This window comes from Crassostrea angulata, chromosome 10 (assembly GCF_025612915.1).
Source record: "Crassostrea angulata isolate pt1a10 chromosome 10, ASM2561291v2, whole genome shotgun sequence".
Taxonomy (NCBI): domain Eukaryota; kingdom Metazoa; phylum Mollusca; class Bivalvia; order Ostreida; family Ostreidae; genus Magallana; species Magallana angulata.
Window position 1 is genome coordinate 55,207,911 of NC_069120.1, and position 25,917 is coordinate 55,233,827.

General features: G+C 33.4%; 1 protein-coding gene across 1 annotated transcript; it reads left to right on the top strand.

Annotated features, from left to right (window-relative positions):
* The first annotated feature begins 6,666 nt into the window (after positions 1–6,666).
* On the top strand, positions 6,667–24,734 carry LOC128167920 (multidrug and toxin extrusion protein 2-like). Its single transcript, XM_052833911.1, has 17 exons — positions 6,667–6,747; positions 6,864–6,965; positions 8,063–8,131; positions 8,360–8,408; positions 8,961–9,060; positions 9,141–9,183; positions 12,293–12,337; positions 12,675–12,772; positions 14,853–14,950; positions 15,761–15,874; positions 17,886–17,953; positions 19,233–19,341; positions 20,268–20,343; positions 23,630–23,699; positions 23,824–23,956; positions 24,354–24,448; positions 24,603–24,734. The coding sequence occupies exons 1-17, from the start codon at positions 6,667–6,669 to the stop codon at positions 24,687–24,689; spliced, it is 1,437 nt and encodes a 478-aa protein (XP_052689871.1). The 3' UTR covers positions 24,690–24,734.
* Positions 24,735–25,917: the final 1,183 nt, after the last annotated feature.

Below are 25,917 nucleotides of genomic sequence, written 5' to 3' on the forward strand. Positions count from 1 at the left end.
TCAGCTGACTGTATCATATTATAATCAAATACAGTTGTAAGTTACTAATAAAAGGCATAGCTACTCGAAAAAGGTTACAATTTAGAGAATGATTCTCTTGAGATTTTTTGTGAACACAAATAAAATCAGAATGTTTTTCTTACTGATATTTAGTTGCAGACATTATCTCGGATTAAATTTTCTGTTTTACTCGGAAATATAAGTTTTAATCGGAAATTGGCTTTAAATGATATTTGAATTATAAGATGTTAAGAAACCATTTTACAAAGAATTTTTAAAGGTATATGTGGCGTATTTTTAGTGAATAACAATAATAAGATTTGATTATTTGCTTCATTTATTTATTGAAAGATAGCACGTTCACACTAATTACGCTTTATGGATCAATTGCATAACAAAGATACAAGATATGAAAAAAAAAAATATTTTTTACCGGGGAGTGGGGCACGGTAAAAAATACAAAAGATTTGAATAACCCCGCCTTAAATGGGTCATGTGACATTCATCTCGGTCTATCAACAACAATGGCGACGACGAGAAAGATAGGTGTACCGTTAAGTTTGACAAATTGGCAATGAAAGATAAAAGAGACAGATTGACAAGGATAAGAGGAAAGGGAAGATTGTTATCGGAAATTATTCCATCAAACTTGGTTTAACAACAACATACACAACTCGGAGATAATGCCACCAATCTACGAGTGCTATAGGAAGGACAGAACAGATGGTTATGGCGGAGTCTTAGTAGCAGTTAACAACACGCTCATAAGACAACAGCTAGACCTACAAACAAACTGCGAAGTCGTTGCGACTCGAATTGAAGGCAACCACAACAAGTCTTTAATCGTAGCATCAATATATCGACCAACCAATAATGATGTGGAATAGTCACAGGCACTTGGCGATACGATACGCAATGTTGCCATCGAACACCCGAATGATACAATCTTGGTCTGAGGAGATACAAACTAACCTGGGATTGTAATAACATCAATGGTAACAACTATCGAAAGGAGATCAGTGAGAACTTATTGTCATCGATCAATGATGCAGGACTATAACAAATGGTCAACTTCACATCATGCGACCACTGAGTGGAGTGAGCGACCATGAAATTGTCATTATACAATCACGAGTGTATGCCAAATACCAGCGACCAACAAAGCACAAAATATACCTATGGGAGAAAGAAGGCAAAAACCGAAGACCTTAAGAAAAAAATGTCTGATTTCTCTTCAAACTTTACGAACGAACACAATAAAGACACACCTATAGACATACTATGGAGTTCATTTAAAAACTCTTGCAACGAACTTTTGAACTAATTGGTACCATCTAAAACAACGTCATCTCGATTTAGTCAACCTTGGATAAATTCTGATATTAAACGACTCTCCAGGAATAAAAAAAAATCTACAACAGAGCAATAGAATCAAAAATTTCCAAAGACTGGGAACACTACAGAGCCTTGAAATCAAAGTGCCAATCTGAATGCTGGAAAGCACACAACAATTACATTGGAAATGTGTTAAATGATGACTTCACCAAAAATCCCAAACGCTTTTACCTGTGTACCTGAACTAGACACAACCATCCATCCAAAGGTACCGGACTTATCCATCAACCAAAAGGGAGTACTTAAACTGCTATCTGGCTTAAATCCACGCGGGGGGGGGGGGGGGGGGGGTTAAGGAAGCATATGGGCAATTTAGCGTCTTATTTTGACTGTTATATTCAAAATCGTGAGACTGAATACCTAATTTGAATCAGATTAAAAACTTATTATTATCCTTTAAAATAGATGTCAATGCAATAAAATCGGGTCGTACTTGACTGTTCCATCGGTGCATTATCAAGTAACAACTAAATATAGCTTACGTATAATCCTTGTTCTAGTCGGATTTTATATCGCAAACAAAGACAAAGAAAAGCCTGGTCGAGAAATAAAAGCAAATTTACATACCTTTTAGCGAATGATTGATTAAATTAAGATCTATCCCAGTACTCTTATGTTCATTTCTTAATAAATCACACCATGATATTTTATGCGTCCTTAGATTACTTTTATTTTGAATCTGTATACAAAGCTCTCCGATCAAATGTACACGACATTCAACTTTCAGTCATGACGTCATCTATGTGTAAATCTACGTAATTAATCTTATTTGTGAAAAAAATTGGCTTCAGTATATTTTTTTTTTGGTTATATGTCTACGTTTTGTTGGTAAAATATTTGAATGTGTACATATTAGCGAATATTTTTGAGTTCACAGAATTACATGTAACTTGGATTCCATATGCTTCTTTAACACCCCTGCGCACACAAAGCTACATGACCTGACGGTACCGTTATCTCTGGACAGTTTCTAAATGTGCTAGTTAATGAAATTACACAATCATTGACTCTAATTTATGAAACGTATATCACATAGGGCAAAATACCATCTGACTGGAAAAATGCCTTTGTCACACCTCTATTTAAGAAGGGCGATCGCAGTAAACCATCAAATTACCGGCCAGTATCTTTAACACTCATTTGCTGCAAGATACTGGATCATTTTATATTCAGCGTCGTCAGGAAACCTGGCTTAGGGAATTCACCTCAGACAAGTGTTAGGTGATCAACATAACCAACAAGAGATCACATGTGCACCATGACTATAACATCGATTGAAAGACATTAGCTCATGTAACCCATGCTAAATATCTGGACATTGAACAAACAAATCGACATCATAACCAAGAAGGCAAACATCACCTGTGCTTTCCTGCGACGTAACATCAGCAGCTGTAGCAAGAAAGTAAAAGCCCAGTGCTATCCTACGGTAGTCAGACCTAACGTCGAATACGCTTCCACAGTATGGGACCCACATACCAAACAAAACACTGACAAATTGGAGCAAGTCCAGAGCGACACGTTTTGTCAGCGGTGGCTTACTCGACATAAAGTAGCGTATCGAAGATGATAGAAGACCTAAATTTGCCATTACTGCAACAACGACGCCAAAACATGAAATTGATTATGATGTACAGGATAGTATACAAGCTGACTGCAATTCCATCTCAAGTCTACCTGACCCCAGTTATTACCACCACAACCAGAGGACATTTAATCAGATTCACCGTGTCACACTCCAGGATCGACTCACCAGTTCTCTTTCTTCCCCTCAGTCATCCGCCTACGGAATACCCTGCCAGGTACAGTAGTTGTTATGCCAGCTGGAGGCATATAAGGCAGGGATCCAGTTGGCAGAGTAAAGTCGAACACCATTTCTAACTTTATTTTAACCTGTAAAAAGAACTCTATTAAGTGTACAGTCCTTTGCCGCTGTGTGCATGTGCAGAGTTCGAAAATACTCGGTCAACCAAGGGATGAACTATATTAGAAGAAGAAGAAGAAGAAGAAGAAGAAGAAGAAGAAGAAGAAGAAGAGAAATTAAAAAGTTGAATTAAACTTAAGTTTCTATCATGAAGTTGTAGAGGTTTTGCAAGTCAGGTTCGTGTTCCATGTGTGCTGTGTCTTTAGTTTATAAGTTATAACCACAAGTGGATTTTCGTTTAGAGGAATCTTTTAATAAAGAATAAATAAACACTCTCAATACATGCACCCCCAGGGAGGGGTTATTTACTCCGTTCACCCTGTCGATGATGCTAAAATCGCGTTTCATCTTTATTACTCAAAAATAACAGTTTATATTGTTCTACATTAATGACTATCGGAATTATAAAGCTTCGAGTATCATCTGATATAAAAAATGTCTAATTTAAGACATGAAAAACGTGATTCTAATTTGTAAACAAACTGTTCTTTCGTCGTGTTTTCATTGCTAGGTTTTCCCGCACTCATGCGCAGTGGCGTTATAAATGGCGGATTGCATTAATATTCTTATGTAGAAAAGTTTAGAGATAAATAATTAAAGATAGGACATGTTTTAAGGGGCTAGAGTTTGTGAAATGTTTAACTATTAGAAGCATGACGTGTATTTTTACTGAAACTCATGTCAAAAATTTTACTCCAAATACGCCACATATACCTTTAAGGGTCATTAACCCCATTTTTTACGGGTTTTTTTTTTCAATCAATAGATATACGTTGGAAAAACAGTTGCTTACGAAAATAAAGAAGGTTTTACATTCGGTAAGAATTTTTTTGTTGTTGAGTTTTTAATGACTAATTTATATTAATGAAAATATTTTACAGACAGCGTTTACTGACACCCCAAAATGCTTCCGTGGCACCTCTGTTAAAACGAACGTTCTAGGTGTTTAAAAGTTGGTTTTAAAGTTTAATTTTAAATCAGTTTTTTTTTTTTTGGTATATCGATTATAATGAATGCTTTGATAGCATGTTTAAAATTAAAGCAGAAAAAACGTTTAAAATATAGAATTTGTACTTCGGAGGACCGAATTGAATGGTTGTGGCAAGTTTTAGATTTCATTGATCACCATGATAAAAAGAGCTCTGAAAAAAGATTTAGGACACTTTTTCAATTTTAAGCAAATAATTTTTTATTGCTTAAAAAATCATAGCTAAAAATTTTAGAGCATAGTCTGCTTGTTAAGTTCACAAAGGATTCCAGATTACTTGAATACCAACAATTACATGGGATCTAACCAACTAATCAATATTTAGTATATGGGTAAGGGTTATACATTCTTCATTGTGGTGCCCCTGTCTTTAGAACATATGTTTGATGACTGTAATTTAGTGAAATAAATTTGAATTGAATCGGAGAAATGAGTTATAAATGAAATGACACGGAGTAATAACGAACAGTGTTCAAAATCAAAAGTCCAACGGAAAAAATACAAAACAGGAGCAGAGCAAAGGCGGACTTCTAAAAGATTAAAGGTAGGATCAGGTGCCATGGAGGAGTGAGCATCCTCTGCTGACCGGTCACACCCGCCGTGTTCTCTTTGTCGTAATCGGGAAAAACGGAATACTCCGTAGACAATTAGGTGATGAATATGGTCTAACATAAGTGTGAAAAACGTCAGCCAGTGTGCGACCCAGTGGAAGATTGTATATGCCGACAAGGTCGTTGTATCGACCGTAGAAATTACCAAAAGACGACTTCAATCGAGACTGTTGATAGTCCTATTTTATCTGCTTGTTTGTCAGTAGCTTGCCTACCTTTGATTTACAATCTTTGATTTACTAAATAACTATTCAATCCATTTGGAAAGTTTTACAAAAGGTAATTCCCTAGGCTAGAAAATGTAATTATTCTATTCACAAAACAATGTATTCTGCAAAGTAAAATGGAAATATCAAGGCTTATAATGTAAATAGTCTTAAGGGGGTTGTGCAGCCATTTTGTACATTTGAGGATAAGAATGTAAACTTTTTTTAACTGGCTTGTTTCTGTTCGAAACTGGCCAAAAATGTTGGCAAAAGAATATGAAGTCCTACATGTCATTTTGTTTGAAAAGTATGCATAAAAGAACAGGACAATGCCTCTTTAATCACTCAGAACAGCTGTTGAACTGCGCAGATGCAGACTTATTTTGAAGATTTAAAAAATTATGAAGGGGTTTCATTGGTGTCCTCTCTACAAGCCAGTTCAAGAAACGTCTACATGCTTATCCTCAAATGTACAAGATGGCTGCACATCCCCATTAAGAGATGTATGACCAAAAGACTGTTTATAGAAAAAATATTTGTTTCTAAAACATGTCATTGTCATCAGTTTGATACTTATTATTAATGTTATATTTCAACGTTTGAAGCGTTCATCACCATCTGTGTTCTCTCCTTAATGTCCCTGTCTCTTAATGTTGTTTTATATCTTTAAATTATTTTTCTTCATCTAAAAGATTTTCACAAATGCCACAACATGTTTAAATTAAGTTATATCTTTTCAAGGTAGTATTATGTATATGTACATCTACATCGAAATATTGAATGTATGATGAAAACAAATACTATAAATATATATGTATGTATTGCAACTATACATGTGTATACTTTTGTTATTGCGCTACATGTATGCTTATAAACTGACATGTAAATATGTGAAAGTTCAGTTTAAAAGAAATTCTAATAATTCTTTTTTATCAATTATTTAAAATTTCTTTTTTCTCTCAAACATATTGCACTCTGTCTTGCGCTAATTTTGGTTAAATAGGTCAATTTAATCATCATATCAAATGTTTACGGTGGATGCCTTTGGTTAAAATACCCAAATTAATACCAAATGCTGTAAATAAAAAAAAAACATTAGGGATGTAAGAATCTCGTATACAGTAGTGCATAGTTCAATATTAATGTGTCAATTCCCAATTGTAAAAAGTACACAGCAGCTTTATATACTTATTTAAAGCTACTTTTAAAACATAAAATGTAGGTGAATTACCTATATGAAATTTTTGCTTCCCAGAACACTAACTGAATTTTTTTTTCATTCATGCGTATCTAATGACATTAACAGCTTGAATATTAGTACCAGATGATATGAACAATGCTCTTTTTCACCGTGACCTGTTATTATTTTAAATACCCTATCGGTAAAATACAACCATTTCTTTTTTTAAGGGCGGGGGAGGGTTGAAGGGGCATATCGGGCATTGTGATACAATTAGAATTGGAAATAATATATTTAACTACATGTGCATGTGTGTTTTAAAATTTAAAAAAATTATTTCAATTCTATCTTTCAAAGCGAAAATGCTGCACCTGTTTAAAAATGTCGATGTTGAGAGGTACAGGAAAGAAGCAGCCGAATTACTAAAAATGTCTCTGCCAATGGTGAGTATAAGGCGGAAATATACCATGAATATTATTCAAGATAGATGATTCAATAATATAATTTAGTTATCGTTGATCCGCATTGTTTTCAGAAGCATATTTTTTTTTTCGTTTAGAGCTTGACCTATTTTTTGTTGATGCTCCCAACCTTAGTCAGCTTGGGGTTTTGCGGACAAATGGGCAAAGAAATAGGGGATGGGATGGAATTAGCCTTACATGTAAGTAATCAGTTGAATTTGTTCTTTTTCACAGTGAAAGCAATATAGAAATTACCCTGATAATAATTTAAAAAAAAACATCTGTTGTGTGTTATAGACCTTTGGTTATAGTTTTATTTTTTAACTTTCAAAAAACCAGGTCAATGAGTCAGTGACCTTTGAATATTTGATGAAAAATTAAGAAAACTGTCTCGAATTGTTACACTATTTTCTTAATTGTGAAAATATTACAATCAATTTCACTCTTTAAAAGTGAAATAAAGTTTTTAAATGGCAGTGTAGCTAAATAGATACAAAGCATTAGGTTTTCAGTAATATTTTTTTTAAATATTCCAGTCCGAATTTCCTCTATTATTTTCAAATGTCAATTCATTTTTTTTTCAATTTAGAAACACACTGGATAAAGGCAACACTAAAACATTTACAGCTTTAATAACTAACTTTGAGTTATTCTGTTGGCATCTTTTTTTAGCCTTATTCCTTAATATAGTAGAAATTAGTGGTAAGTGTTTTGTCAATAATAATACATTTTTTAAATACATTTAGAGTTTACATCGAATTTTAATCATAACATTAAGCTTTATAACAATCCGAACATGATTACTCAAACCCTGAGTAAACATTAAGACTACTGCCTATTGAGGATTTTGGCAACAAAGATATTCGTTTTCGGATAAATATTTACAATAAAATTTCTATACAGCTGTTTGCAATTAATTTTGCGTAAATTAAACCAAAGTTTAGGAAATATAAACCAATAATATTTAATTATCGAAAATAATAAACATAAAACAAATAACAAAATATTGTAAAGTTAGAGACAAAAACAAAAAACAAAGCAAAATTCTTTATTCACTTTCTTGTGAGAAATCCTTCAATTTGTGTGTGATTTTAATACAATATTCCGAATGGAATTGAATTTGCAAATTAAATGTTTTCATAATAAATCTTACGGGAAAAAATCACTGAATATCTAGTGTAATATCTGCATAAAAATCCTATTTTAAAATGTTTGCGATTGCAGTAGTACCTTTAGATAACGTAATAATATGTATGGAAACTGAAAGTTGGCGAAACAAAATCATTTTCGCTTGCAGATCACCACTGCTTTGGGCTATATCGTGCTCATTGGTTTGTCCTCGGCGGTGGACACGTTATTTCCACAGGTATATAAAATCTTAGAAAGGAATAAGATCTCTACCTGATAATGGTATGAAAATTTTGATATCAGGTTTGTGTTTAGGTCACATATAATACAAGTAATAGTAATAGTTTTCATTTTAGTTACTTAAGAAAAAAAACTTCTTTTGCCAGACACTATCTAAATAAATAACTTCATTACTATTTAGTTGTATATCATCTTGAACCTCATATTCTTTCGCTAAAAATTACAGATCCATGGAACTGGAAACGTTGGAGAAATAGGTTCCGTATTGCAGAGAGGTAAAGCTTTGAAAATTCCATTTAAAAAAATGTAAACAATCTGCTTTGTTTTATTTTCGTAGACTTGATTATGCATCCCACTGTTTTCTTATATCATGTAAAGAATATCTTGATAAAAAAAACATATAAAACGATGTAATTGCATTTTATTTAGACCTTACAAATGTTCAAATTAATTTGAATATCAAATTTTATGCTTCTATAATATGAATGTTATACATGTGTATATTGATGTTATATCGATTCTTTTTTATTGTTAAGGTATATTCGGCCTTGGGCAACAGTTTGCGAGCCGGTCCGACAGATCAACTGTTGCCCTCGACCCCAGTCAACAACTGTTTTGTTATACCCCTTCTAATCAATAACACGTTTTCGCGGAATGTGACGTCACCGGTCAACAGTCTTTTTTAACAGTCGATTTTAACAGTTCCAATCTAACAGTTCCAGTCCAACAGTCAAAATGCTGGACTTTTTTTTTCGTATAGAGTTATATAGTAACTGTTTTTCAGGGGTATAACAATAATGTTATATTGACCCTTTATGATTTTTTAGGTATATTGATAATGGTAGTTTGCTGTTTGCTGTGCAGTGCCGTACTTATGAATTCTGGTTTATTTTTTCGATTAGTTGGACAAGATGCTGTTGTTGCAAGGTAAGACATACAATGATATTAGTTTTTATTTTATTTTTTCAATGTTGTAAACATTTTCAACGATTCATTTTGTTTTGTAGAATTGCAGGAGAATATGGGACGGTATTGATAGGGGGCTTACCAGTAAGTAATTTTATTCAACGGTTAGGTTCAGTCGCCTCATTAAATCTAATTTTGAGCACAGAATCTTTGCTGTCTTGATTCATGGTTTTATGATTTAAGCATCCAATAATCTTTACCTCTTCAACAGCGAACATTGATATTAACAGTTTAGTACAGAATGCGCAAATAGTGATAGTAATATAGTGATTTATTAAACCCCATTAAAAACTCCTGCCTATCAGTGAAACATCACATAACATAAAATAATTCCATTCACTTTCAGGTCAAATTACATTTTGCTTAATATACTTACAGGAAAAATGCTCCTCACTTACAAGTTCGATGTTCATAATAATACCTAGCTTCATGATTTTTAGACGGGGTCACATGACCCCGTCTTTTGGTTTACTGTCAGCCGAAGTCTCAAACCGGAAGGCTCGCGTAGAACACATGAATTGAGACTACGCGTAAGAAAATAGTGCAGAAAGTTTTCATGCATTTCATTAAATATGTATTATAAAAACACGCATTAAACCTTTTTAAGGCCTCTGTGTATAAACAAAATTCTATTTAGAAAATAAACAAATAGTTTTATTGATCAAAATATTCTTGCTCGGGTTCAAATGCGGAATAAGTTACGTAACTGAATGCACAGCGACGTTGACGATTTAGTCGTCGACGAGCTCATTAATCAATAGAAGAGGTTGATAGTGGAATCGAAATTAAAGTTCCCAAACGCAATGTGCCATTTTTGAAAAGTTGTTAATTTTATTTTGACAATCTTTCACCTTAATACTACCAAACTTCATGCGCAAGCCGAAGTTAAAATCGGGACAGGTTATACACAGTTGTTTTACAAATTAAATAGGTGTTTCATTGGCTTCCAGTCTACTTGCGGTATGACTGCTGTTCGTCTCTAAAGGAATTGTGTACAAACAAAATAAACACAAGTCTGAATTTGCCTTTTCGTTCGTTGGCTCTTTAGTTGATTAAACTGAATTTAAATTTTAAACAATGCATTGTAAGCAAAATTTATAATAGATTATACATTTTGGAAGACTTATACATCATATAATATATACAATCTTATCGATTGAAGAACGAAGTTAAATGTTAATGTTCATGTTTTGCGGCTTAGTTGGAATCAGGCTTGGTGTGAATTACATTGTAAAATAATGCATTACATTACCATTACTTCATGAATTAGAGCATTAAATTACCATTACCATTACTTAATTTTTTAAAGTAATGCATTACATTACCAATACATGAGTAAAGTAATGCATTACCATTACTTTGTGAAAAGTCAATAAGTTTTGAAAAAGTAATTTAAAAAACTAAATAAAGAGTTTTTGTAAATATTTCATAAATAAAACATGCTTAAAATATTTACAGGTTCATGTTCATGTTCACTATCAGGTTCACATTCACATAAGTTCACATGACTTATACAAGATTGCTGTTGCACTTGTAGTTCTCAAAGTAAGGTTGGTCCCGTAACATTTACACGCTAATGGCGAAGTTGACAATCTCTGTTATTTGTGTCTCTGATTTTCGGAGTATGATTTTTAATGAAAGGAACGGTTTTATCGTAATTCGTGTAGGTAATGCACGAGTTTACACAAAAAAAGTTGTAAAAATCAAAATGGCGACCGTGACAAAATCTTTTTATTGTCAAAGTTTTTGGAATCTTATTGTAAAAAAAAAATATATCTAACGTCAGGTGTCTGTGTTTGTTATCGGTATACAAATGTTCACTTTGTTTGTTAATTCAGCAGTTTTAGAGTTTTTGGGGTTTTCATAACACTTTTATTACGGATACCATCCGACTTGTGGATTTTCCCTTGGATCACAAAATTGAATAAATAATTTGATGAAAATTATCTATTTTGATATAGTTGTTTGATTTTCCCGGTTAGTAGTATTTTTTAAAAATTTTCCTTGGGGTTTTATTTTACATAATATACCGTTCGTAGTTGTCAATTTTCTACAATTATGAAGGCCGGGATTGAGTAAAATTTAGACAAAGTATCATACAATTGCAACAAAGCCGAATTAACATAGATTGTAACAACTAATTCAAACTCATAAATTTTGGAAGCTTATTCGAGGAAATCCAGGACAATTACAAATTCAAATTTTCAAGATCCCGTCTTTCAGTAATCTCAGTACTTTGATTATATGTAGTCTGCTTATAAAGGATTTTTTTATTTTTAATGGCACTTCTAGATAAACCAATATCACATGGACAAAAATTTAAACAAAAACATTTAATGTCGAAAATGTAGGTGAGAATAACAAGTTTTCAGAAATAAGGAATCATTCTTTGAGTATTAAGAGGTGATAATCTGGTCGGGCGTGATCAAACCCAACGAAGTACAGAGGGCGTTATGATAGATTTGATCACGCCCCGACCATGCCTATATGTATTACCTTATAATATTCAAAAAATGATTCCTTATCACTAATATTTACATAGTTTTCAGAAATTGCAAGAGGAAATATTAACATATAGACATTTGATTTTACATTATTATCATTTCGGGTGTTTATGTAAACCCTGCCTGTGCCCTACCAGTAAGTCATTCGTGTCATTGATAAACTGTATTGAAATATATGTTACAAATTTCATTCGTAGTGTATTCACGGTCAAAGACAGTCGAAAGATTATATGTCTTAAACAAGACAATTGAAAATACGTTATGAAATTAATTTATATAAACAATTTTTAATATTAGATTTTATTCTTAATAATAGTCAAAATCCGTTTCAAGCTTCTGGGACACGAAATACTTTTATCTTCTTTTATGGATAAGGAAAGTAGTTGAATAATATATCATGTGTGGTCATCCTTAAATTCAACATAGGTGTAAGAAAGCCAGACCCCCCCCCCCCCCTCCTTGCCTCCCCCCCCCCCTACCCACCCATTTACTGATTTCTACATTTTGGTTAATATTATGATTCATAATAGATTCATACTACCTTAGCAATGCTGTTGGATGTTTCATCATCTGTAAAATAAACATTTAATAAGTCAAACCTGAGAATACTAGTACCGATACAAGTAATACATGTACTAGCCTGCGATTATTTTTACATGTAGTAAATCTTGTATTTTTGTTTTTCTCAGGGATTTGGATTGACATTACTTCTGTCGAAATACATCCAAGTAAAGGTTATCGACAATTTTTGTATCATAGTAGTTAACAAAATCAATCATTTGGATGATTAAATTGTTACCGTTTTAAAAAAAAATTCAAATGTTTTGATGCTTATCATGAAAAGTGTTTTATGTTTTTGCTTTGCAGGTGAGGGGTTAAATTTTGGTCGTTTTTTAACTTTAGATAGCATGATATATTATATTGTTTACTGTATTCAGAATATCTAGTTTGGAATATGAATGTGAAATAAATTTAAAATTTACCTTTACAAAAGATTGAACAAAAAAACCCATTTGTTTTAATGTATTTCGATGTAAAAATGCATGACATACCATGTTGAGTATTTTTCAGTCAATTCTGTTTCCAAGTCTTGTAATCGGACTAATGGTAAACATAGAAAACTTCATTCTGCATGCATTGTTTATCAACGTTTTGGAATTCAAAATAAGGTAAGCAGGAGTTTTGTTTTAAATTCAGATATCATACTTTATTTATTGAATATCTCTGTTCAGTGTATCATTGGGTATGCGGAAAACAAGATTCCATGTCCAATCATTGCCTACATTTCAGAAATGATTACTCAATAATCAACGCAAACGCCATGAAATCTAGTGAAATAATCCGAAATACTATACTTTGTATTTTTTTTTCTCAAGTTGCATTTCGCGAACCATACTTTTTTTAAATTCCAAGACTTATTGATATTGTACGTGATTTTGCATTATTCTTGTGATCATGCCTTTAAAAAAATCAAAGTCCTGAAAGCCATGCTCTTTAGTGTCTTTATGCATATTGTGCATATTGTGTAGTAAAGACAATCTCTCTCTCTCTCTCTCTCTCTCTCTCTCTCTCTCTCTCTCTCTCTCTCTCTCACACACACACACACACACACACACACATACTTTTAATGTCGACAAAGCGTCAGAGAGCGACTAAATTGTGCTAATAATCACCCATTTCTTCGATGTGCAGCCGCATACCAATGCCTTGTAAAGTATTTCATAGAAATTCATGCGCATTGTATGTGTTCAAAATACATGCTTTGTTTTTTAAACAATTAATAAGAAAATATCCAAAAAATGTTCTCGCCAAATTTATTCGTAAACAAAAAACCAATATAAAACAAAAACAAACAAAAAATGGCTGTAACCCTCACCCTAACCGTTTTTTACTATTTGATATAGCGGAAGCTTAACTTTGACGCAGTTCGCCTTTTTGTTTACTCTTGAAGTTGTGTTTTTTATAGTAAAATTGGCAATTTGACTGCCTATAGTCAGGACTCTGCTTTCAGCAGTGCCCGGCTAAAGATGAGAACTCGTATTGATCACTTCGGTGTCAGATCATCAGTATTATAATTTTGTTCCAAAATTGTTGTAATATGATTCTATAATCATCTTCTGAAGTCTCTTTCACAATTGGCGCACGAGCACTTTACAACACTTTGCGATCGGAATATTTTGGCTTCGCGCAATCTATCGCATACGTTGCACGAGCTCTCGCATTCGTGTTATGCGTTTTTGTGGTTGCGACAAGTCTCCTCGAAATACTGGACATGCACACTATTCAGACGTGACCAAATGCGATGTAAATTTCACGAACATTACTACAGACGTTTTACAACGTTTTGTGTACTCGCAAGAGCAATGCACGACTTTAAAGATCGTAAGATAAATTGCAGCTGTTAATGCGTCTGTTGTACGATCATGAGACTGTTGTTCGACGTGTCCCATGTAAAAATGCAACGTTTTACGATCATTGCAAGATTTATCAGTTTCAGTTTCCATGCTTTGCCACTGGTATTTACTTAATACATGATTATTTTCGCTTCTTCTTACGGTTTTGGCTCGTCTTTAATTCGCCCCAACAATATTGTGGTAAATGAGAGATAACATAAGACATTAGAATTCGCAAAGTCTTAATTTGTTACATGTTCCTAACAAAAAGAGTGAAATGTGCGAACATGAAACATACCCAGTATACACTGTATGAGGATATCTGTGTCAGGCCACAATTGACCTTGATTTAGGCTGTTGCTTTTGTTATCTTCTTGAGCGGTATCTTCTTTTTAACTGCATATACATGTTTTTCTATTAAAGAGCGTCGGGAACGGGCGGGAATGAATATATACCCCCTCTCGCACGAGCAATCGTACGATGAAACGAATGATCGAACGAGCGCCGCACGTCCTATCGCATTTGCGCACGTACAATCGTTCAATCATCTAGTTATCCGTGCGATCCTATCACATAATCTTACAACAGTCGCTTTCATTTACACACAGACGCAAGATTCAATGCGTTTACATCGCACAACGGTCGCTCTGAATCGTGCGAATTTCGTACGAGTAATTTTTCATATGCGAATATTTTGGCAACAGTTTACGAACCGTATTTAATTTTTTCGGTCGCACGAATATTTTGTCGCTTCTGCTTGTGCGCCAATTGTGAAAGAGGCTTTAGAATACGGACACGGGGCACATTACGACCAGAGATCACATGTGTCTAAAATTATGTTTTTACTCTTTTTCAGAGGCTCCGCTTTTGCTGTTGTCCTTAGCCAGTGGACTTCAGCCATTCTGCATGTAGTTTTGATAGTTTACAAGGGTTATCACACAGACACATGGAAAGGTCGCGTTCAACTTGTTAAAATTATTATTATTAACATGCGAAAGTTGATCCAAATAATCTAGAAAATGAAAGTGGTGAAAATTAATTCTACTTGGTTAACTTGACCTGCGTGTCCCCCTCAATTTGTACATTTAAACTATTTGAAAGTAAAACCACAGACATTTCTTTCTACGATAAAATTTTCCCCATATTTTAGCAATAATACATTCAAGGTATCTTACTCCAAAGTTCGTAAAGTACCCCCTTCCGTGAATTGCAGTCGTTTTCGCTTTCCATGGTAAAGCGGACAAGTTACGATTGTCAAACATTGCTCGCTGACTGAAAAAAAAGTTTCTCACGAAAAAATGTCAAAATGTTTTAACCCCCCAAAAAAATTCCTCATTTAACAAATGAAAACTTGTTTCACACGCTGTAAACTGTTATGTTTTTAGCTAACCTTAAACTCCATACGTGATACGTAATTATTAATCAATTGACGCGCACGTATTATGCCCGAAGAAAGTACATAGACGTTTGTGGTATGAAAAACCTTTTCCAGTCGGCGAGCAATAGTTGGACGCTGTTTATGCAGATAGAAGTCAATTAATGCAAGCATGTCGGGCATGATTTTCTGTGATAAATATCGTATAAGAAAATGGTAGTAAGATCCGATTGCCTATTGCCTGAACGCGAAAATATGCAATGCACGAAATAGGGAAAGGGGGAGGGGGAGGGGGTACTCCACGGAATTCGGAGTTATAATTATCCAATAGGGTGAACTTTTATTCAAGAAAAAGCGCATTTTTAACATAGGATTGTTTCTTAATAAAGGCTGGAACAAAGCATGTTTGCACGGATGGGGGACTTTCCTAAAACTTGCTATTCCAGGAACATTCATGCTTGCATTTGAAGTCTGGAGCGTCGAGACCACCACGTTTTGTACTGGTAAGTATATGTTGTTCAATGTAATATTTTAAATACATTCAATACATTCAATACAATACAATACAGATCACTGGATATTAGAAAAAAATACCCAAACAATTTATCAGCTGCATCTACTGGTTTCAAAGGTTTATTTCTAAAATAAATTGAGATTCGTTTGCGTTTTTTTGTGATATCACGGTGTTTCAACACAGCAATGCCTTTCAAATCAAGCAAAGTCATTTTTTTGAAATATAAAGTAACTTGTTTATCTTAGTTTGTAAATGCATTTTGGAGCTATGTTTCTAATTTTGTACTAATCAGGTGAATGTAATTTTTTCAATACACTAACAGACGATAAAATTTAGAATTTGTTTATTCCAAACAATTAATGTGTGTTCTCGACCAATTTTTAACAGATTTTTAAAAAAAGAGGCCCATAGACCTTTACGGTCACCTGAATACCATAGCCCTTAGATTGACCTGACGGGACTCAAGTTTACATTCTAAGTTTTATTTTGGAGTCTAACCTAATACGAGACTCCTCTGACTGTTACCTATGACTTTTTGCATACATCAATTCAATACAAAGCCAAGAGAGCGGAATCTCAGATTATCTATAACCTGCATATGTAGCTCCAGGGGCATAAAAAGTAAACTTTGGTTTAAAAAAATACTTGCAGGCCTTTATTTAAGAAATGAATTCAATATTTATTTGTTTTGTACGATATAAAAGCGTAAAACTGTTTCAAACCATTTTATATCGTATAAAACTAATAAATATTGAATTCATTGCTTATAATTTAGTTTTTGTACTCTTCATTGTAGATAAAAACGGTCATTTGACCTTTAAAATGACGTAAAATTGTACAAAACTCAAATGTAACGTCAGCCGTATTGATACATTGTTGACGTTTGTCTTACTATGACGTGGGCAACATTCTTTATACGATATAAAATAGTTTTTTTAGCCAATCAGAAAGCGGGTTACAACCAGAATTAAATTATTGGTCAATATCTTATAAATCTCACAGTTTCATAAATAATACACACAACATACATCAGTTTTAGCTACAAACATACAGTGCACAGGAAATCAAAGTTTTCAGGATGATGTTTAAAATGTAAAACTATAAGCGGATGACCAACAACCAACAGCAAAGGTCATTCATAGACTCAAATGACCTAAACAAATACATGTTAACTAAATGGCAATATTTGTTACCCCCAATAAAAAGCCTCAACCCCATGAGTCAAGGGCAGTGCATTTCACAATCTAAAAAGAGGATATTGTAGACATTATTAACAATGCATTTGGATTATTAATTTACTGTAAAAGTGCCAAAAAAATTATAAAATGTGATACATTTTCAATATATGTGCCTTGGGCCATGAATTTCACAATGTAGGTACAGGGATTCATAACCATGCATTTAGTTTTCATCGAATATACATGGGAGTAGAGAAGATTTTTTAAGATTTAAAATATTTCTATTATATGGTCAGATTGGCTCAACTTAGGGCCTGAACCCCTGACCCTGGGGCCATGAATTTCACATTTTTGGTAGAGAAATGTAAAGTTGTGAAGAGGAGATATGTAAGAATATGTGTTTTTCTTTTCATGATACTCGATAAATGCAGAAATAATATTGCCACAGAATTATTGACATAATATGTTTATAAGCGTTTTTGATCATCATCAAAAAGATTTCCATTACTTTGATCTAATGGCCAGTAGTTGAAAAATCAGAATTCAATTTAATTCAAATTGATTGTAAATGTAGCAAAATATGCATAAGTTTTAATTCACAACACACAATATCCTTTTACACAAAATTATGTTCAACCCTTTTATTAAAGCTCGTTATAGAAATTTATTTTGTGGGCGATAAATTATGCACAATAGTGCATAAAGTCCTTTCGACATCAAATCATATTGTGATGTCACAAACCCGTGAGTTACTTTAATCATTGTCAGTGTATTATTGACATTTCAATTGTTCATCTACACTTTATAACAATTCTTTCTTAGGGCTGTCAAGTAAATCCGAATTGGCAGCATTTGCAAGTTTGTTCTACGTTGGATTGGTTATAACAAATGTCGGTACACTTTTGTTAAAAAAAACTATATTCAAACAACCGTTTTAGCTCACCTGAGCTAAAAGCTCAAGTGAGCTTTTCTGATCACATTTTGTCTGTCGTCTGTCTGTCCGTCCGTAGACTTTTCACATTTTCAACATCTTCTCAAGAAATACTAGGCCAATTTCAACCAAACTTAGCACAAATCAGTTTTAGGCAAAGGGAATTCAAAGTTGTGAAAATTAAGGGCCGCACCCTTTTTCACGGGGAGATAATTAGAAATTAATGAAAAAAATTGAGAAATTTTCAAAATCTTCTTCTCAAGAAACATTAAGCCAGGAAAACTGAAACTTTTGTGGACGCATTCTTTGGTAGTGTAGATTCAAAAGTGTGAAGAATCATGACCCCCAGGGGTAGGGTGGGGCCACAATGGAGGGTCAAAGTTTTACATAGGAATATATAGAGTAAATCTTTAAAAATCTTCTTCTCAGAAACTAATCAACCAGGAAAGCTAAAACTTGTGTGGAAGCATCCTCAGGTAGTGTAGATTCAAAGTTGTGAAAATCATGACCCCCCAGGGGTAGGGTGGGGCAACAATGGGGGATCGAAGTTTTACATAGGAATATATACAGTTAATCTTTAAAAATCTTCTTCTCAGAAACTAATCAGCCGGAAAAACTGAAACTTGTGTGGACGCATTCTTAGGTAGTGTAGATTCAAAGTTGTGAAAATCATAACCCCTAGGGGCAGGGTGGGGCCACAATGGGGGATCGAAGTTTTACATAGAAATATATAGGTGAAAATGTTAAAAAATCTTCTCAGAGACTAATCAGCCAGATGATTTTTTAACAAAATTGTTAAGACTTTGGCCCCAGGACAATTCTTCGGCCTCACAAGAAGGTTCAGAGTTTGTTGTAGCTTTATATTCCATATACATGTAAAACAATCGTTAAGGATCTTTTTGAGAACTGCAATACTCAACATGTGATATAACTATAAAATCATCCTGTTAGAAAATGGACTAATGATTATAAACATAAGAATATCCATTATAAACATAAGAATATCCGGGGGAAAAAATGTTTATTTATACAGGATCTACATGTATATTGTACATTTTCCGGATAGTTTGTATTATGACTCCATTAAGTTGATTTTATCATACCTATTGTTCCTCAGGTGAGCGATGTGGTCCATGAGCCTCTTGTCTTCATATTAACATCACTTTTGTTTTTTATCGGTGTTTTGTTCGATAATGCATTGAGAAGTTTTTTTGTCATCTTTTTTTATACTCTAACAGCTTGTTTTGGGCATATCTGCTGCGGTAAGCATGCGCGTAGGTATTCATCTTGGTGCTGGACATTCAGAACTGGCCTATTCAGCTGTCATGGTCGCCATCAGTTGTGGATGTAAGTAATTAATTCAATATATTTACATCCATAAGGTATGATTTGTAAGAAAATTGATTGCAATTCATAGCTCTGTAAAAACTGACAGGACTTAAATCTATATATGTCCCGTTTCTCGATTGGTCGAAACCTTTATCGACTAAGAAAGATCACGGCCTGCACAAGATCATCATGATGATTTCAGACTCAAATTCCAAAAGGAGACAATTTGGCTGTTTCTGTTAGCTAACGTACTGATGTACATTACAGTAATTAAGTTAATTTTACTTACTTTTTTACAATCAATTTATTAATTTGTTCAAAGAAAGATGTAAATGAAACCAATAAAATACTTCCCTTGATGATTCATTTGAGTTTTGAAGATAGCAAATATTGCAGAAAAAAATTACACAACTCGCGAACGCGGATATATATTTTATCTGCAATGTCGCCACCTTCATATCCCGCATAAATCACCAAAGAAAGCATTTCATTGTTTAAATAAACATGTAAGCAATTTAAAGATTATTTATCGCGAATTGAACAAAATCAGGTTTAGTAGTAAGATATTTAACGGTGATTCTGTCAGATAAGTATATCGTAGTGTCCTGTATTCGGTAGGTTCAGCTTCTCTAAAACGATGATTCCAATTTATATATCAAACTTTATATTTGACATCTGTTTGGAACATCATCATGAAATCTTAGAATTGTGATCTCATACAAATGAGGTCTATGACTTAAGATTTAACATGTAATATGATTTAAACTGTTCTGATTTTTCTGCTTTTCAACCTAACAGAAAGTTTTAGAATGATTGTATTATAGCTACCGGTATTTCCAACAAGATATATAGGAAAGCTTAATATAATTGCTAGGTTAAGTATAAATGTGTAGGTACTTTAGAGCATTTGACTAGTCCAAAGTATTGTAAATTTTGTTTCGTAGCTCTTTTTGCCACCGTAGTTGCTGTTCTGCTCGTTTCGTGCAAAGATGTCATTCCGCATTTCTTCTCAAATGATAGGTGGGTATATCTAAACAAACATTAAATCTGAGTGTTCTAAAATAAGATTGTTTTATGTTTTGTTAAATTATTACCTTTCTCATGGTGTCACAATGGCCATTAAGTACATACCTAAATTGTGTAGAAATGATTAATGCCTTTGTCAACTTTTAATTGAGTTTGCTAAGCATTCAATATCTAAAGACTTAATTCTCTTTCTATATTCTTCCAAGTCCAGTGTTAAGGTAGTACAAAACAAATAAGCAAATATTTTACTACCATCCTACAGTTTTCTTGAAAATTTAATATTTTGATTATCGGAATGAAACTTGTATTTAAGATTTTGCCTCTATCACCCAAACCTACAATTTTAACCTCCATTTACTGGAGTGTAAAATGGAATTTGTCATTGTTAAAATTTGTTATTCCAAAAAGTATTACAAATGTTCTTGCTGCTATTTATACAGAAAACTTTTCTGTTACTTAAAGACACCGAAATATATTCGAATTGGTAACTTAGAATAAATTATGATGTAATATAATGTAAGAAAAGCGCTTGTGAATGATCTTTTAAGACTTAAAAGGTCTTTGTACAGAAATTGTATTCAATTATAAATAAGATATAACTATATGATTGCAAAGACCCCATTATTATCATATATCAAAATAGAGAACATTTGATTGTGGGTTTTAGATTAATCACCATATTTTACAGAGATGGAAATTGATAAAAACTCTAGATGACGTTACTAGTATCATGTTTGACCTTTGGCCTTTTGATATGGCATGGAAATGTCGTGCATAAAGACTTAACACTCATATGTCCAAATTTCAGGACTTTACAATAAAAGAAACAAAAGTTAGACATGCTTTAATAATTCATGTATAAAAGGCTAAATTGCACCAAGATCAAATGCACATTTTTCAATTATGGGTTTTGAAATTATCAAAAGACGCTGTACCTTGATTTTTTTTTCTGCTTCGAGTTAATGACGGGTAAAATGTTTTTATTTTTTCTATAAGATAATGGATTGAAGATAACTTTTACTAAATATTAAACCATTATTCATTATTTATTTGAGAAAATATTTCTATAAATCAATTTCATTGGTGTTTTGTTTACTTGAAGTGACTTTTGAGTCATGATTGTAATTATTTTCATTGGAATCCGGGCCCTTTATACTCTGTCCCGAGTTTTTGTTTCCATCACTTTTCGCTTGATATTTCGATAATAATAAATACCTTTGTGCCTTTGTGCTCAAACTACATTCATCCACTAATATGAAAAATGTCCAGATTATCTGTTTTGAAACGCCCCCTATACCACTTCAGGTTTCAAAACACATCCCAAAATAGAAAGTCTACGGGGATTTTGGATTGCATCAGCCATTAATAAACCCGGATGATAACGTTGAAAAATTACGCGAGGTGTCCCGAGTACTTCCGAATGGAGAAAAGATGTAAACATTTCCCATTATAAATCTCCGTAAGAAATTTGTTTTTGTTTTTGTAAACTTTTATGAGTGAAAGGGGATAATTGTCAATAAAGATATCTTGGATATTTTCCATTTTAGCACTATCGCACCATCGAGGTTTGGGTCGATAGTGCGATAAAGCGATGTTGCAATGAAGATGCAGCAATGGCACGATGACGATTTAGCGATAATATAATAGCGCGATGATGATGATGCGATGGCGCAACACTGCGATGGCACGATGAAGCGATAGCATGATGATGCGATGGTATGATAGCGATAATGCTGTTGTGAGATAGCAATGACGCGATGGTGCGATATCGATGAAGCGGTGATCTATCATGTCATTGTTAGTTCTCTATCGCACCATCGCCATTGCTTCATCGCACTGTTGCACCTTCACATCATTGTCATCGTATCATCGCTCCATCATCATCGCACCATCGCTTATATCGTCGTCACATTATAACACCATCGCAGTATCGACACAAACGTAGATGTTGCATTGGTGCGATGGTGAACTACATGACCCTATCCGGATTCCCTATATTATCGTAAAATGGTAAGCTATTAGATTTTATAAATGATGTGTCTGTACAGTAAAACTTATAAAATTTACAGCGAAGTTATAGCGAATTCCTAGGGACCATAGGAGTTTGTCGAGAAACAACCCCAACTTTACAGACAACCGGAAAACCCTACTATTAAAGAGGAAACCAACAAAAAAGGACCAGAATTTGGAAATTACGTTAGAAAGAGAGAAGATTGCCTTGAAACGCGAAAAACTTAAAATAGAAATGGAAAGATTGGCTGTAGAAAGGGAAAAACTTCAACTGCAAAAACAAGAAAATGACAAACCAGCAAAAACTATGCCATTGAAGATTAGTACCGTTTGACCCGAAATGTGACTACACTCTAACATTTCTATCGGAAATTGAGGCTGAGTAAGCTGAATGGAACGAGAAACAAAAAGTCTTACAATTAAGAACTCTTTAAACAGGAAAGACTCGTCAAATGTCATCAAAGTCATCACATACATTTGATGATTTAAGAAAGGCTCTCATAGATCGATATGGGAAACGACCACATGAAAGTCCTAATGATCAACACGCAAATTACATGTATATCTACTCCGTTTTTCAAAACATCAATGGATATCTTAGGTCCTCTGGCTAAAACAAAGAAAGGAAACAGGATCATTCTCACCATTGTTGATGACGCAACGCGTTACCCAGAAGCATTCGCGTTTAAAAGCTGTGATGCTTAGAATGTGGCAAACGCACTCATTGAACTCTCGTAATTCGTTTTAACCGTATAACATGTTCGTAATCATAGACAGTGAAATCGTTAAATACATGTACATGTCTCCTTTCACTTGACCACCATTGTGTTTAATTAGGCTTAAGGCAGTACGAAACACCCGTAAAATTATTTATTTTAAATAATTTTTTAAATAAACAAAATAATTGCTTAAAATTATGTAACAGTTAATTTTTGTCATTTGTCTTCAGCAAATAATATAAATCATTCCCATAAATTACTAAAGGCAGAAAAAGAAATAGGTACAGTGTATTTTGATAATTTCAAAACTTACATTTGAGTTTTGTGCAATTTAGCCTTTGTTATGGTGCAATGATACGAGAGTGTACTATGAGATTGCACATGTTTATATCCGGATTCCATAGTATGTATAGATTTAAATAAGACACCAAAAGAAAATAAATGGAAAATGCAATGAATAATACAGTATTTTAAGTGACAGAAAATCTAAACTCGAACTTTGCTGCAATTTTTAATTGAAACCATTTTCATGTTTTTAAAAATATTTTTAGTGATGTTTTAGCCTTGTCTTCGCACTTCTTACCTTTACTGGCAATTTATAAATTTTTTGAACTTTATCAGGTATGTACATTTTGGCTTTTTTATCATTCTATTTATAAATAACATGCACTCTGAAGAAATGTATTTATATAGCAAAGATGTCAGGTAGATATCACGTAACTTTTTATGCATTTTGTTATTTAAGACAATGTGTGCGGGGATACTACGTGGGACGGGTCTCCAGATGTTCGGGGCTGCCATGAGTTTTATTGCCAATGTTCTCATAGCACTTCCACTTTCTTTATCATTGATGTTTGCAACATCTTTGAGCGTTACAGGTAAATGTTCCTTGAGTTAGAAAACTCAGTTTCTAGGCCATCGAAAAAGTGTTATACTCAAGACAAATGCTTTTATTGATAAACGTATTGTCATCGGTAACTAAAGATGAAAGTAAGAATACACATGTGCGAAATAGTCACGTTTAATTAGCCTGTTTAATCTCTGTTCTTTGAAATCCGGTGTCCCGAAATACTTACACATATGTTGATTTGTTACAATTGAATTGTATACGGTCGAGTATAATAAAATCTATCACTATCATAAAGCTCTTTTGGACTTTATCGGATTTACCCCCCCCCCCCCCCCCTTCCTGGACAGCATTTAATCACCTCGTAATACTCAAAGAATGATTTCTTATTCTTTGAGTATTTATTGTTATAAATTTGATACTGGCAGGTGCTTGGTGGGGTGAAATTGCTGGTACAGTGGTTCTGTGTGTGGTGTATAGTGTTCGAATCATCGCTGTTGACTGGAACCTCGAGTCAAAACAAGTATGAACAGTTAAAATGCGTTGAATAAAATTTATCATACTAGTATAAAATCATATGTAATTTATAGTTATAACCTTAATATTTTTTGCCAATTGATGATTTACAAATGAAAAAAAGTTGCCCATACATAATAAATTATTTGTTACTTCCTAAGGCAATGAAAAGAGCTGATATGAAGCTAGAAACTGATTTAACAGGTTTTCTGGGTAGGAACATGCTTTTTATACTATTAAAACATTGAATCAAAGTTGTTCTTTTTACCAGAACTAACCGCATATACAAAGCCCGCTATCGTTGATCAAAATTAGCTTTCTTTTTAGAACGTACACAAATTGATGTTTATGATGACGGGAGAAATGATTACAAATCTTTTGAAACTGCTGCCGAACAAGGGGAGATTCCGTCGAAGGCACCAGCTACAGATGTGAATGTGTTCTATGGCAAGGTGTCAATATTGATTGCTGCTCTGGTTACTTTTACAGGTGGATTATTTATACGGTTATATGTTGATGTTTAAAGGTGACTTTATAAAAAAAGACGAGAATAAAATAACAAAATAATCAGAACAGAGTTTGCTATTATACAATATCAATCAAATATGCCGACCATAAAAGTTGAATACTGTGGTTTTTATCAATATTTGTGGCCATCACATTTTATAGATTAAATTAAAATCACAGTTTTCACCACGTATACCACAACAAGTGGGGTGTATTATATATGGGCTTACAGAAAACGGCATGTATTTAAGAATATATTCAAACTTACCATTCCGTCCTACACGTTATAGTTTTCTCAAACACCTCTACACAATTCTGACGATCAGAGCGATTCTGACCATGGCGTATATTTATTATCAAATATCAGGACAAAGCTTCAGTTTATTAAATTTTTGATTTCATTTACAAATATATGTCATCTGTATATGTTAACACAAATATTACCGGTTAATAAAATCGACCGTATGCAAAGAAATTGACGAAAAACTGAGGTTGCACATGTGGTGTATGTACAACCTGTTGTACCAGGGGTATATACACTCAGATTTTCTTACAATTATTTGTGCGAAATGTTAACGTAGATTGCTATAATAAATAGCATTATTGAAATCGTTTTTATTCTTTATTATATTATGATTTATATATCGGATTATGTATGAAATAGATTTTAGTATTCGTTTTTAGTGTATATTTGCAAAATCATTAAATCCTTCTAACGCAGATCTTTATTTTAGAACCCTGGATATCATTTCATTGTTGTCAGGCCTGAATCTGCGTGTAAACACTACCCGGACAGCAGACCCATGGAATCTCAATGTCGCTCTATATTTATTTCTACCCTATCTCATCAAATTTTACAGAGGCGGTCACAATGAGTCAGCTAAGTCGACATAAGTTGAACTTTAATGACAGTTTCAAGCGACACTTGTCTAGCACAAAGAAATGACACCAAATTGTCTCAGTTCCTAG

Bases quoted from the DNA above. Each gene is read 5' to 3' on its own strand.
- LOC128167920 (XM_052833911.1), top strand. From the start codon at position 6,667: ATGCTGCACCTGTTTAAAAATGTCGATGTTGAGAGGTACAGGAAAGAA. The intron at 6,748-6,863 runs GTGAGTATAAGG...TTTTTCGTTTAG, and splicing joins TAAAAATGTCTCTGCCAATG to AGCTTGACCTATTTTTTGTT. The intron at 17,954-19,232 runs GTCGGTACACTT...ATACTCTAACAG, and splicing joins TTGGATTGGTTATAACAAAT to CTTGTTTTGGGCATATCTGC.